At 40.4% G+C, this 14,489-nt stretch overlaps 5 protein-coding genes across 5 annotated transcripts; 3 read left to right on the forward strand and 2 right to left on the reverse strand.

Annotated features, from left to right (window-relative positions):
• Positions 1–68: 68 nt before the first annotated feature.
• On the forward strand, positions 69–3,062 carry KAP122 (Kap122p; the record flags this gene model as incomplete). Its single annotated transcript, XM_002498383.1, has 1 exon — positions 69–3,062. One exon carries the CDS (start codon positions 69–71, stop codon positions 3,060–3,062), a length of 2,994 nt encoding a protein of 997 aa, XP_002498428.1.
• Positions 3,063–3,784: 722 nt separating this feature from the next.
• HIR1 (Hir1p) lies at positions 3,785–6,313 on the forward strand (the record flags this gene model as incomplete). Its single annotated transcript, XM_002498384.1, has 1 exon — positions 3,785–6,313. One exon carries the CDS (start codon positions 3,785–3,787, stop codon positions 6,311–6,313), a length of 2,529 nt encoding a protein of 842 aa, XP_002498429.1.
• A 332-nt stretch (positions 6,314–6,645) lies between these two features.
• Positions 6,646–8,994, forward strand: LEU1 (3-isopropylmalate dehydratase LEU1; the record flags this gene model as incomplete). The annotated part of the gene is made up of 1 exon (XM_002498385.1): positions 6,646–8,994. The coding sequence occupies one exon, from the start codon at positions 6,646–6,648 to the stop codon at positions 8,992–8,994; it is 2,349 nt and encodes a 782-aa protein (XP_002498430.1).
• Positions 8,995–9,399: 405 nt separating this feature from the next.
• Positions 9,400–13,578, reverse strand: SLA1 (cytoskeletal protein-binding protein SLA1; the record flags this gene model as incomplete). Its single annotated transcript, XM_002498386.1, has 1 exon — positions 9,400–13,578. The coding sequence occupies one exon, from the start codon at positions 13,576–13,578 to the stop codon at positions 9,400–9,402; it is 4,179 nt and encodes a 1,392-aa protein (XP_002498431.1).
• A 387-nt stretch (positions 13,579–13,965) lies between these two features.
• On the reverse strand, positions 13,966–14,472 carry MPO1 (2-hydroxy-palmitic acid dioxygenase MPO1; the record flags this gene model as incomplete). The annotated part of the gene is made up of 1 exon (XM_002498387.1): positions 13,966–14,472. The coding sequence occupies one exon, from the start codon at positions 14,470–14,472 to the stop codon at positions 13,966–13,968; it is 507 nt and encodes a 168-aa protein (XP_002498432.1).
• Positions 14,473–14,489: the final 17 nt, after the last annotated feature.

Raw genomic sequence — 14,489 nt, forward strand, 5'->3', positions numbered from 1 at the left:
CCAATGTCAAATATTTTGGAGCCTTAACTTTGACTGTTCAGCTAACTACACATGTGGATTCTTACGAAATGTTGTGGAAACTATTTAAGGCCAATCTTCTACATCTAGTGAAATTTTGCAATCAGTATGTGAAAGATCCATCGACATGTGCACCTCTACTCATTACAATAAAAAAATTGATGTCTAATTTATCACTGATCTTTACCAATATTAACGAGTTGGGAAATGCAGAAACTACTGGTAATGCGGTGACCCATTGGAACAATCCCATAGATACATTAGTTTTGATGCTTTCCCATGAAGAACAATTTGCATCTGAAAATTGGCAGGATACTTTGCAAACTGATGAACTGATCCATCGTCTGATCAATTCGCCGGTTCCATATAATGGCTTGATGCAATTCATTAAGACTTCTGAGTTGTGTAATAAGTTGGTGCTTATGTTCACTGAAATTATCGTGGAAGATTTGACCAAGCTTCAATCGAGAAAAGGTTCCATGAGTAAAACGTACGAAGTTGTTCATGAGCACTTATACATTTCTACTATGGCTCTAATTAATGCTAATTTATCTGAATGGCAAGTTTCTGAAGATATTCTTTACAATTGTATTGGAGCGTGGATCAATTATATATCTATGGCAAGGAACGTTTCCCCCCATGGACGTATGGATTTGAGTGAAATGTTTGATAACATGATCAATAGGATGTGCCAATCTAGTGAAGCTACAGATGACTTTTATCAAGCAGAAAAAATTTTGAGCATCCTTGCCAATGTATTTGCTAATGATCCTATTATTATGGGCCATCCTCAACGTGAACAACTTGAAGTTATCTTTTTAGGTGTTTCGAGAACTGGAAATGCCGATTCCTCAAAAAACGAATGGATGTTACAATATATGAACCATTTAGTTACTAATGAAATGACTGATGATTTAAAAGAACTCGCTGTTTGTGTTGTAGATTTTCTACAAGTTAACACTTTGGATATGTGCAATAAACTATTCACGGTGATCTCATCCTCACAAGTAAATGGTGAAAATTTACAACAATATGTCAAGGTACTTTTACAACTGACGAATTTCCCATTGGTACCAGTTTTACAGGAATTTTTCTCCGTCAGAATGGTTGATTTTTGGTTGGATTTAGCAGACTGTTATTCCAATACAATTACGGAAACTTACACAGAACAGGCTCCACAATTAGCCACGGAGATTTTTCAACAGGTTGTCAATATATACTTGCCCAAAATTAGTTTACTGAATAAACAGAAAGCTATGGAAGCAGAAAGTGATGATACTGCAACGCACGAATTTGATGATTTTAGATCAGCCATTGCGGATCTAATGGAATCTTTATGGTCCATATTAGGCAATGATAAATTGACCAATATTCTGATCACAGGAGTAGGTGAAAACACACTTTCTGCTGGGGGCGCGGGTAATGTTGATATTTTTGAGATTGAAGCGATGTCTTTTCTACTCAATACACTTTTAACCGATATGAATTTAAGTGAAAGTCCTTGGATCTGCGATATACTTGATTCCTGTGAATTTTTCATTAGAAATATCCTCATGTTGTTCCAGGTTGGATGTGAGAGTCCTGCTGACTCCGTCGTAGCCAGAACGTTGAAACTGGACTTTGTTAGGACTGGTTCTTCATTGATAGGTACCATGGCAGGTTATTTCCAACAGTCGCCATCTCAATTGAGTACATGCGTGGATGCTCTTTTTCAAGGCTTGGAAAAATGCACAGTTTCAGCTTCACCCGCCGATAGTCAATTAAATGATAAGATGGAAGTAATGATTATTAAGACAATTTCTATTTTGTGTGATACTTGTCGTCACGAATTGTCATCATATTTGATGCAGTTTATTAATGTGTTTAACACAATAATGAGACCAGAATCCAACGTGTCTACTTTTACCAGAGAAAAATTGACTAGATCGATGGGGTTTATCATTGAATCACAAGTAGAAAATGGACCTGAGAAGCAAGCTAATTGCATGTTGGAAGTGCTTAACACTATAGAGAATTATATTCAACAGGCATTAAGTATCCCTGAACCACCTTCGGAACAACAAAGAAGCTATTTGCACTGCATGCTGTCATGTATTTCAGAATTGGGTACCGCTATGATTCATTCATCAGATGTGGAAAATGAGGCATTTGTGCAAAGAATCGCAGAATTTCAAAACTATTGGCAATCAGATCCGTTACAAATTTCTTATAAAGTGTTAAATTTACTTCAATTGGTTTTATCAAATCCTGCGTACGCTAAGGATATGGCATTTGTGGAAGTTTCTTGTCTCATCTTGGGTAAAGCACTGGGTTTACCCAACGAAGATCCACATTTTCTCAAATATTCTATGAGCGACATTATGGAATTCTTACTCAAGCATATTTCTACTACGGAAGTAGCATTAGCGTTACCTTATTACGTCTACCTTTTGGAAAAATTGATTAAACATTATAAAGATCAGTTGTCATCACAGGATTTCGATTTCTTGTTTGAGAATTTCTTCTTCAAATATTATCAATCTGCCATTTTACACGATCCTGATCTGTTACAAACTACAATTAATTTTGTCAATAGCGTTTTGGACTCTAAACCTGGTTTAGTAGTACATGGAACGTATTGGACATCCTTCTTATTACCAGAGTTTGTCAAATATCTTTCTGCTAAGGAAAGGTTCACCATTGTTGCAGTTACCAAATTCTGGTGTAAAGTTATTAATAACAAAAAGTATACCCGTGAAGACATTGAATTAACACATCATCAATTCGTATCAATGGGTCAGGACATTGTTTATCAAGCAATGTTTGGGTTATTTCATAGTCAAAGATCAGACTTAAACAGTTATACGGATCTTTTGAGGACGATAATGGCAAAATTACCACTACAAACTCCGAAATGGCTCGTCACCGCTCTGCCAGCAATTTCTAACAATAATGCAGCTCATGAGAAATTCGTCAGTAAATTGTCAGTCACTAGGGGTAGTAGAGCTGCCAACAACGTAATTCTTGAGTGGTGGCTGTCATGCAATGCTCTACCTAGCCTCTAGTCGGTATAAATTGAATTCCTCACTAAGACAAATACAGTTGATTTCTAATAAAATATTCAACGATGATAATGCTGGGAGCTATAAAACCTAAATTACCATTTTAATCACATTAGATGTTAATACTAATTAACTCGTCGTGGTTTAATTTCATAGAGATGCTACTAATATATCGTCAGACCATTGAAGAGTCAACTTTAACACCAAGTTCCTTTATTTATTAGTGCTAGAAAGACTTCTATAAAAACTGTATTGTCTTTCCAAACGGGAAACGAATGGGAAACGTTTAAATGATAAAGGATAAATGAGAATTAAAATGGATTTTAGGACTGATTTTTGTACATTCTGTTACCAGGTCAACGTATCACGTTCTATGTCCGGACTTTTTGCTCGTATGTATATTCGCAATATTGAATTTCTACATAATGTCAAACAAGAGGAACATCGGGGATAGAGCTCAGAGGTTCAGCTTTTTGCTACTAGTTAAATAGTAATTGTATGCCTCATATCTAGTTTTTCTTTGAAAGTCCAAAGCTCTTTCAAAGCTCCGTCAGTTTTTGCCCTACCCTGAAAAGAGAAAAGTGTTGATAGTCACACCCGTACACCTCAGTGGAAATTTTAAAATTAGTATGATGGATTTCGAATCAATTGTTAGAACTATCAATTGAACTGATAGCGTTATTATCGAGACATTGAGCAAGGGTTAAAGCGATCCAGAGAATATTATGAAGATTGTGAAGTTCCCCTGGTTGAGTCATAGGGAGGAACGCAGGAAATATGAAGTTTATACCGTTGATGTCAGTGCCGATGGTAAACGCATAGCTACTGGAGGTTTAGACGGTAAGATTAGAATATGGTCAGTAGCTTCTATTCAAGAAGCTGCTAAGGAAGAGTCTGCTAAACGTACAGTAGATGAAGAATTAAAGAGACCGCTTGCTAGTATGAGTAGGCATACGGGTTCTGTAACTTGTGTTAAGTTTTCACCAGATGGGAAATATCTGGCTAGCGGTTCAGATGATCGTATATTACTTATATGGGCTAAGGATGAGGAACCTAGGACTGAACCAATATTTGGTAATGAATTTGAAAAGGAGCATTGGATGGTACGAAGAAGATTAGTGGCACATGATAACGATATTCAAGATATATGTTGGGCACCAGATTCGAGTATATTGGTTACAGTGGGGCTAGATAGATCGATTATTATTTGGAGTGGATCTACTTTTGAAAAAATTAAAAGATTTGATGTACATCAATCATTAGTTAAAGGTGTTGTGTTTGATCCAGCAAATAAATATTTTGCAACCGCATCGGATGATAGAACTTTAAAAGTGTTCAGGTATCACAAGGCAGGAGATTTAGCATTTACGATTGAGCATGTGGTATCTGATGCGTTTAAAGGCTCACCTTTAACCACGTATTTCAGAAGACCCTCATGGTCACCGGATGGTCAACATATAGCGGTACCGAATGCAACAAATGGGCCAGTTAGTTCGGTGTGCATTGTTAACAGAGCGAATTGGGATACAAGTATAAGTTTAATTGGTCATGATGCACCTACTGAGGTTGCTAGGTTCAATCCGAGACTTTTCGAAGTACAAAATGGAGGTCAATCCAACGCCGAGGGTACTGAGGATCAGAAGAACAAACGCGAAGAAGTGGAATCGATTGTAGCAACTGCAGGTCAGGATAAATCCCTTGCTTTATGGGGTACTAGTAAAGCCCGTCCCATTTTTGTCGCTTATGATATTGCGAATAAATCGATTACGGATATGGCTTGGACTCCACAAGGTGATACACTCTTCGTTAGTTCCCTAGATAGTTCACTAACAGTTCTTTTCTTCGATAAAGGTGAATTAGGTAAAGCCATACCGTTGGAGAAAAATATCGAGCAACTGCACAGATACGGTGTGGATAAAGATTCCTTGGATTTCCCTGAAAGTGTTAAACAACTTTCCTTAGAGGAGGAGGCAAGAAAGTGGAGACCGCAACCAAGGGAACCTTCGATTGGGTTCTTGGAATCACGAGTAGGTGTCAAGGAAAGTCAACGGGCTAATAATAACAATGATAATAGTAATGATAATGACTTTAATAAGGAGAAGGAGAAGGAACAAACTCCAGCGGTTTCTAGGAATGAAAATATTAACATTTTGATACCGAAGCGTAAGAAGGATAATAAATTAAATCAAACTGAGGTTAAAGATGGTCGTAAAAGAGTGGCCCCCACGTTACTTTCATCGGGTTATTCGCCAGTTAGAGCAACACCTTCATTTGATAAACCCAGTGGTGGTGTCACTAAACCTACAACTGCTGCTCCCAAGAAGAAACCTGTTTCTTTATCAATGCAGGGAGCTGAGGGTAAGATGAGTATACAATCATATCCAATGCCAAGATTGGGTATTCATACCTTAATCATGGGTATGAAAGAGAGGGGAAAGGATGTTTTTTACAAGGAGAAAGATTTGACTGCACAATCACAGAAAGATGGCAATGACATATCACCAGGCGTTGAAGGTGGTATCCCAAACGCTGATACCGATATAAGTGAAGAGGAACACACAATGACACTAAATTCCAAGTTGACACAAGATAAGGTCTGGGTTGATGAACCAAATGTACGATACCTGAAGACGCCAGGAATCATACCTGATACAGATGCGGTTCTTCTAGAATGTGGGACTTTCGAAGATTTTTATGTGCTTGAAATTCGTAATGGTGTGGAAAGATCAATTCAATTCGATACAGAAGCATTACTCGATAACCCAACGAGAATTCTTGGTTACCACAAAGGTAAGAGGACGATTGAACTGTTTGTTCCAGAAGTAGTAATTTGTGCTGTGGGGTCAATAAATTGCAAGTTGTGGTGCCTGGCCACAGCAAATGGATCTATCTTCATCATCTCGCATAGTGGTCAGTATAGATCACCAAAGATAAGCCTTGGTCACAAAGTCATTAAATTAAGGGCACAAGATGAGTATCTAATTGCCTTTACAGAAAGAGGTTTATTCTTTGTGTGGAACTTGGCTACATTGAAACTCATTTACAAAAATGTTCCCATTTTGCCAATCCTCAATGGTGAACCAGTTGAGGGGAACAGAGTCCGCAGCGGTAAACGCATCAAGAGTTTCTGCTTAGATGCGGATGCCAAATCACTGTTAGTCCATATGACTAATCCCGATATGATCTACCAGTGGATAGGTCAGCTTGGTTGCTGGTGTGAATATGACGAAGACAAGATTGTTGGTGCAGAATAATGTGCATCCATGACCATGATGAGGATGACTATGATGATGGCTGTAATAGTAATAGTACTGATATTCTATTTTGTACGTTGGCGGCTTAGAAATAATTTTAGCCGGAACCGGCCGTTTGTGACTCAGTTGGCCGGTTTCGGCCCTCGCCCGGTACCGGCATCATAAGATGCCGGATTTGAAAAATTATAGATAATGACAAGTATATTTAGGGTCATGGAGTGATTAAGTTTTAGAGCTTTTTCAAGAAAGCGGTTGTATATATAAAGTTGTTTGTAGTTTGATCTCTAAGTTTAACAAGACTCCTACTGTTATCGACCCAAGTAAGAATTACGATGTCCTACGTTTCGACTAAAGGTCCAAGGACCTTATATGATAAAGTGTTTGATGCACATGTTGTGAAAAGAGATTCATCTGGATCATGCTTACTTTATATTGACAGACATTTGGTTCATGAAGTTACCTCTCCACAGGCTTTTGAAGGTTTGAGGAATGCTGGAAGAAAAGTGAGAAGAACTGATTGTACTTTAGCAACGGTTGACCATAATATCCCAACTGCCTCGAGAAAGACCTACAAATCTACAGCTACTTTTATCGATCAGGCTGATTCTCGTCTTCAAGTGCAGACCCTTGAGCAAAATGTTAAAGATTTTGATGTGGCTTTTTTTGGTATGGCTGAAAATAGACAAGGTATTGTTCATGTCATTGGTCCTGAACAAGGTTTCACTCTACCTGGTACTACTGTGGTTTGTGGTGATTCTCATACTTCTACCCATGGTGCATTTGGTGCTCTAGCTTTTGGTATTGGTACCTCCGAAGTCGAACATGTTTTGGCTACTCAAACAATTATCCAATCTAAATCTAAAAACATGAGAATTATGGTTAAAGGTGATTTGACTCCAGGTGTCACCTCTAAGGATTTGATGTTACACATTATTGGTGTGATTGGTACCGCCGGGGGTACTGGATCCGTCATGGAATTTGCTGGTAAGGCCATTGAAGATTTATCCATGGAAGCACGTATGTCTATGTGTAACATGTCCATCGAAGCGGGTGCTAGAGCTGGTATGATCAAACCAGATGAGACAACCTTTAACTACGTGAAGAACAAACCATTGGCACCAAAGGGTGCTGAATGGGACAAGGCTGTTGCCTACTGGAAGACTTTGCATACCGATGAGGGAGCAAAATTTGATCATGAAGTGATCATCAATGCCGCCGACATTGTTCCTACAATCACATGGGGTACCTCTCCACAAGATGCCTTGCCTATTACTGCTTCTGTTCCTGATCCAGCTGAAGCCAATGATCCTATCATAAAATCCGGTATGGAGAGAGCTCTTGCCTACATGGGATTGACCCCAAAAACTCCTCTGAAGGACATCAAGATTGACAAGGTATTTATTGGCTCTTGTACCAACTCTCGTATTGAAGATTTGAGAAATGCAGCCGCAGTGGTCAAGGGTTACAAGATTGCTGATAATATCAAGAGAGCTATGGTGGTTCCAGGATCTGGTCTAGTCAAGAGTCAAGCTGAAAAGGAAGGTTTAGATCAAATCTTCAAGGAGGCTGGTTTTGAATGGAGAGAGGCTGGTTGTTCCATGTGTCTTGGTATGAACCCTGATATCTTGAGTCCAGAAGAACGTTGTGCTTCTACCTCTAACAGAAATTTCGAAGGTCGTCAAGGTGCTAAGTCTCGTACTCATTTGATGTCACCAGCCATGGCTGCTGCAGCTGGTATTGCAGGTCATTTCATGGACATTAGAGAATTCAAATACAAGAATGGTGATGTGCCAAAGGTTTCCATTGGTCAAGAAGAAGAAGACAGGAAATTGCAAGATGCTGTCTATGCTCATGAGGAGGAAGTGCTACAACCTAACGATCTCTCCGAATCAATGGCAGAGGAAGAAGTTGATGATATTCCAGTTAATGAACCTGAACGTAAGATTGTGAAGCCCAATGGAAGCTCTGCTCCTCCAGCTGGGTTGCCACCATTTTTGACGTTGGAAGGTATTGCAGCACCATTGGAAAAGGCTAACGTTGATACCGATGCTATCATTCCAAAGCAATTCTTGAAAACCATCAAGAGGACTGGTCTTTCTGCCGGTTTATTTTACGAATGGCGTTTCGTTAAGGATGCTGAAGGTAAAGAGCAAGCTACTGATTTCGTCTTAAACGTGGATCCATACAAGCAAGCCAAAATTTTGGTGGTCACTGGTGATAATTTCGGTTGTGGTTCTTCCAGAGAACATGCGCCATGGGCTTTAAACGACTTTGGTATTAAATGTATCATTGCGCCTTCATTTGGTGATATCTTTTACAATAACAGTTTTAAGAATGGTATGTTGCCTATCAGAGTGGACCAACAAGTTATCGTGAACAAATTGTGTCCGTTGGCCAAAGAAGGTAAGCAATTGGTAGTCGATTTGCCAAAGCAGCAAATCTTGTCATCTGATGGTGAGGTTTTGGTCGATCATTTCGATGTGGAAGAATTTAGAAAGCACTGTTTGGTCAATGGTTTGGATGATATTGGCCTAACTTTACAAAACGAATCTGACATTTCCAAGTATGAAACTCTACGTAGAGACAAATTCTCTTTCTTGGAAGGTGGTTCCTCTAAATTGATTAAACCAGTGAGAGGTACTAAGAAGAGTCCATTTGGTAACAAGGCTCAAGAATGGTAATCTTTTTTCAAATGGATCCATTTCATTATTATAATTATGACGGACGCCTAAGCTAATGCTGTTTGTTGTTTTTTATTTATTATTTATTATTTATATATACATATATTTATATACTTATGATTTATCAACTATTTATTTCTTTCAACGTAGTATTTTTGAAAGCATTTATAGGTTCTCGAAGCAACTGCCCTGATGTCTCGGTACATTCTTTATTTTGCATGTTAACATTCTTATTTAGGTTACTTCAACTACCCAAAGATCGATGCAACGACCCTAGCTCATTTGTGTAATTCATAGACAAATTATGCAACGATTCTTCAATTAATTATACAAGGTTAAAAATGATTGATATTTCTATCAGTATTCAAATTTTGGTTTTTTTCTATTTAGTTTTTTATTCACAATTTAAAACCCAAACGGATTATCAGGCGTGGCATTAAATAAATTGGCCTGCTTGGCGCCATGCTGTTGAGGTTGCTGTGGCTGCTGAGGACCATTACCAAACCCAAAACCAGTAGGTTGTGCCTGTAATGGAGCCTGCGATAATGACATGTTTTGCATTCCCTGAGTAGCATTATCGACACCACTGTTAAATGAACTTCCTGGGAAAGATTGTTGGGGCATTGGTCCACCGGTAAATTGATTTTGAGATCCAAAGTGACCATTTTGTTGGAAACCTCCAGTCATTTGTGGAACTGATTGAACCATACCGGGGTATCCGCCAGTACCTTGTGCCCCACTACCGAAGGAAGTTTGGGGAAATCCCCCCGATATTTGTGATCCTCCAAAATTGGTCTGAGGCATCATATTGGCACCACCCGTCATCTGTTGAGCACCAAAGCTGGATTGGGGCATCATGTTCGGACCACCAGTGACATTTGCTCCAAAACTCGTCTGGGGCATCATATTACCAGCTCCGGTAAGTTGTGGTCCACCAAAACTTGTCTGAGGCATCATGTTGCCAGTTCCAGTCAACTGTGGTCCACCAAAACTCGTCTGTGGCATCATATTGGCGCCACCAGTAACATTTGTACCAAAACTAGTTTGCGGCATCATATTGGCACCACCAGTAACATTTGCGCCAAAACTAGTTTGCGGCATCATGTTGGCACCACCGGTAACATTTGCACCAAAGCTAGTCTGAGGCATCATGTTACCGCCAGTTCTTTGTAGTGGGATAAGGTTCCCAGTGGGCTGCTGGGGCATGCCGCCAGTCCGCTGGAAGGGAATAAAACCACCTGTCCCTTGGAAATGCATGGCAGATCCCGTGGCCTGCATGGGCATGGCACTTCCAGTAGGTTGAAGTGGCAATATACCGCTGCCTGTCTTTTGGACAGGTAGAACTGACCCTAATCTGGGCATGGTACCCCCTGTTGTCTGTAAGGGCATTGAAGCTCCCATAGGTTGACTCATGGGTTGAGAACCAAATGTCGTCTGTGGCATCATACCACCGCCAGTAGTACCCATGGAAATCATATTACTGTTCCCCTGTGGTTGCATAGCACCACCGGTACCAATGGGGATGAGTCCTGGATTCGTTCTTTGAGGTTGTAACATACTGCCAGTTGTTTGGAAGTTCATTGGCGCCAAACTTGGATTTGTAACCTGTGGTTTTAAACCACCCGTTGTCTGCAACCCCATGGGCATCAACGCAGAGTTTGTCTTTTGAGGTTGCATCAAACCATCCATGTTCTGATTACCAAAAGTCGTCTGGGGCATAGCCAATCCACCAGTACGTTGCATGGGCATTAAACCACCGGTTGCGACAGGCATCATGACAAATCCGGTAGTCAGTGGTAACAAGTTGTTACCTCCAGTCTTGAAAGGATCCAAAGGTTGTAAAGTTGTACCACCAGTTGGAGCTGAAGATAAAGGAGCTGCCTTAGTTTCTCCACCTGTCTTGACTGGCTCCAAGTCCTTGAGATTGGGTTCAGGAGCTGCAGTAGGTTCCTTCTTCTTGGGTTCCAATGGACGCAAATCGATTAAGTCTTGCATAGAACCAGTGAAATTCGAGTTGTTATTCTTATCCAATACGCTGGATTCAGACTTAGCTGCAGGTTTGGAAGTCCAGGCATCATCGTCAGCATTTCGAGTCGCATTAGGGATAGCTGTTTCAAGAGGAGTCTGTGATGCTTGTGTTGGTTGAGCGACGGCTGCACCAGTAGCTTGAGGAAGAAGATTTTGTGTAAGAGGCGGTGCAGGTGAAACATCTGCATTTGAAACTTTGAGGGATCCATCAGGTTGTGAGAACATTCCACCAGTAGCTTGTCCTTGAGGCAATTTAGGTTCTCTGTCAAATTTCTTGTCCAAGTACTTCATCACTCTTACAATGTCACCTTCACGCAAACCCAGAGTTCTCAACATAGGTTCATTAATGTCTTTCATCATATCTTCGGTAATCTTTTCTCTTTCAAAATTGATGGTATATCTTTGGCAATTGTTAACGTCAACACCGCAGTTGAGGAAAAATTCGAACCAATCGTATTGAGGTTGATAGTTTAGTGTCATTGTATTGGTACCACCAGTTGTCTGTGGTCTTGGAGGTTTCGCAGGTTTTTTTTCAGTCAACTCCTGCATTCTAGTTCTTTCCTCATCTAACAGTTCTCTCGCCTTTCTCAATTCCTCTAATTCCTTTTCTCTCAAATATCTATCACGTTCTTCATCATCTTGATCTCTCGTAGATCTCTTCCTTTTTTCGTCAGAACCTTCCGAACTCCTAGATTTGAATTTATCCAAACTGAACCCTGTTGTACGTTCCACATAGACTAAGTCTTCATCAGACAGTTTTCCAGCAGCCACTGCAATCTTCACACCGTTAGCCTTATGTAAATGAATTTTACCCTCTGTGCATCCAATGAACTGAGCCTCCACTTTAAAGGTATTAGATCTATCGGCCCATATACGTGTTTTCTTTGGATCAGGAAATTGACTTTTGGAGGTACTACCAGATGAAGATTTTTTAGCAGACATGGAATTGGATCTTCTTCTATCCGTGTTTCTCCTTTCGTTACTAACACTATTTAGGCTTTGAGCTTCATCGTCTTTCCAGCTACCGCTTTCACTGCGTCCATGGTTGCGTGCATGACTGCCGTTCTTTAATCTTTCCCTTTCTCTATCCCTTTCTTTATGACTAGCTTGCTTAGCATTTTGTTTGGCATTGTATTTGTCCGTATTACCTGTAATCTTTCTCAATGAACCAAAAAATCCACTGCTACTACTTTTTTCCTTAACAGATTCCAGGCAATCTGCTGGAACTATACCTCTTTGACCATTAGACACTAGTTCGCATAACCACCAATCTCTTGATTTCTTATCGTTGATAATATAGACCACTTGGCCCTGCCTTACGGTCAATTCATCATCGGCTTCAGCTCTAAAATCGTGAACAACGTTGGCTTCTTTCTTTGGTTTAGAAGCTTCTTCAATTTCACGGATACCTGGATCTCTTTGTGCACCTTTGTATTCACCTAGAATAGACATAATCTCGTTACAAGTATCAGTACTACCGGCATGAAGTTCTAAACTTCGGTAAGGCTTCACAAACTCCAAAAAGATGTGCTTTTTTTCATTATCGTAGGTAGTCAGGTTATCGATGGTCCATTCTTCGTGAGGTCCATCACTAGGTTCAAAATATATCTTGCTACCACCAACGGTCAATTTACATTTTTTCTTTTTACGGCCATCTACTTCAGCGATACTCCAAGTGTGATGATCGGATGAATTTAGACCCATATCATTGTATCCGCCACCATAATTGTCATCTTCATAGTCATCTTCACTTTCAACTCTCCGTCCTAGGCGGTAATCATCTCTTTCAGTTCCTGCACCTGCTAATCCACCTAAGCTAGGACCTCCCCCAGTTGAGGTGGGCCTTACAGGTTTAGGGGGTGGTGGTAACTCCTCATCTTCATCTTCATCTACTCTGTCTCTAGGCCTAGAAGGCAATGGGGGCTCCTCTTCATCCCTCATAGGTGGTAATGGAGGTTCAGGTAAAGGTGGTTCTTGATCTCTTGGTCTTTTTGGTAATGCTGGAGTGACATCTTCGGGTTCTCTGCCAGGACGTTGAGGTTGAGGTGGAGGTGGTAATTCATCTGCACCAGCAGGTGTCATAATTGGAGGTGCAATTGGTGTTGGCCCCGGAGGCGCTATTGGTGCTGGTGCTGGTGCAGCCGCCGGCGTTGTTGGTGCTCCCTGAGCAGGTTCCACATAATTACCAGGGATAAATCCGTATGCACCCGATGACTTCGATTGAACCAGTAACCAATCTTGATCTTGATCATCAAAAAGATCGAATAATTCGTTTTCTAGAAACGTAATTTCTTCGTCAGGGTTTTGAGCCTCCTCGTAATCATAAAGGGCCCTGACAGTACCAATTACATTTGCAGGTTCGACGTAATTGGAAGGAACTAAACCAGTTGGCTCCTCAGCATCTAATCCTATTACTCTTTTCTTTACAGTCCACCATTCATCAACATCACTTTTCTCTAAAAGGTACAAAATATCATCTTCTTTTATCGCCAATTCTTCATCAGTTTGAGGCTCATAGTCGTAAAGAGCCTTAACGACCCCAATGAATACTGTCATCTATGCAGAAAAGCTCCCGTATTCGATCGATCTTTCCTAAATCTCCTGAGATCAATTTCCAACGGTAGGGCCTTTTTCGGAGAAGGAAATGCAAAACTTCGAAACACTAGAATAGGACAGAAATTGCTATCTTGCAATTGACACTATGGATGTCCTAATGGATTGCAGGAACCAAATATCCTTTGCAATATGTGCTATTAATTAAAGGATTACCTGTTACTACAAAGTACGCTTAGTATCCTACGCCGAAGGTGCTATCATTTTCTGTTGTAAAAGGGGAAGGAGAAACAACAAGGGACGGGTAACACCTTTCGTGGGGCGTTATAATACAGGGGGAAATACTGAAGATTTAGCCGCCGAACTACATTCCTATAAACATGGAAAATATTATCTTGAAGTTTCTTCTTTAATGTCTCTGTCCAGCTCAGCTTGAAGCTGTTTGTAGAATCCCAACTTGAACAGCACTTCGAAAAGTACAAAGTAGGGGGCAGTCACTAAACTTTGAATTAAATTGTCTATTATGGCTGGTCTACAATGTTCAAAATAGCCATGACCAATGAATTGAACGATCCAACCCATTACGAACAGTGACACTTCCTGGTATGCATGTAGCCGAATTTTACCATTGTCTAGTGACCAGTTGAGTACAGCTAGTAGCAAAGATGCAATGAGTCCCGGCACGAAGCAGAGAAGCACGTAGTGAAGGGCAAAAACAGTCGTTAGAACATTTGTTAACGTTATGCCATGACCCAAGGGAATGCGATGAGCCATGCAACATGTACTAAACAGAATTGTGGGGACAAAGACCATATGTATAAGAACGTTGGTCTTCTCACGATGGTATAGTTTATATTGTTTTAGCTGAGCCTTTAAATCTAACTGATTATGGAACATCACTATGCGTAATCCTG

Source organism: Zygosaccharomyces rouxii (genome assembly GCF_000026365.1).
Source record: "Zygosaccharomyces rouxii strain CBS732 chromosome G complete sequence".
Taxonomy (NCBI): domain Eukaryota; kingdom Fungi; phylum Ascomycota; class Saccharomycetes; order Saccharomycetales; family Saccharomycetaceae; genus Zygosaccharomyces; species Zygosaccharomyces rouxii.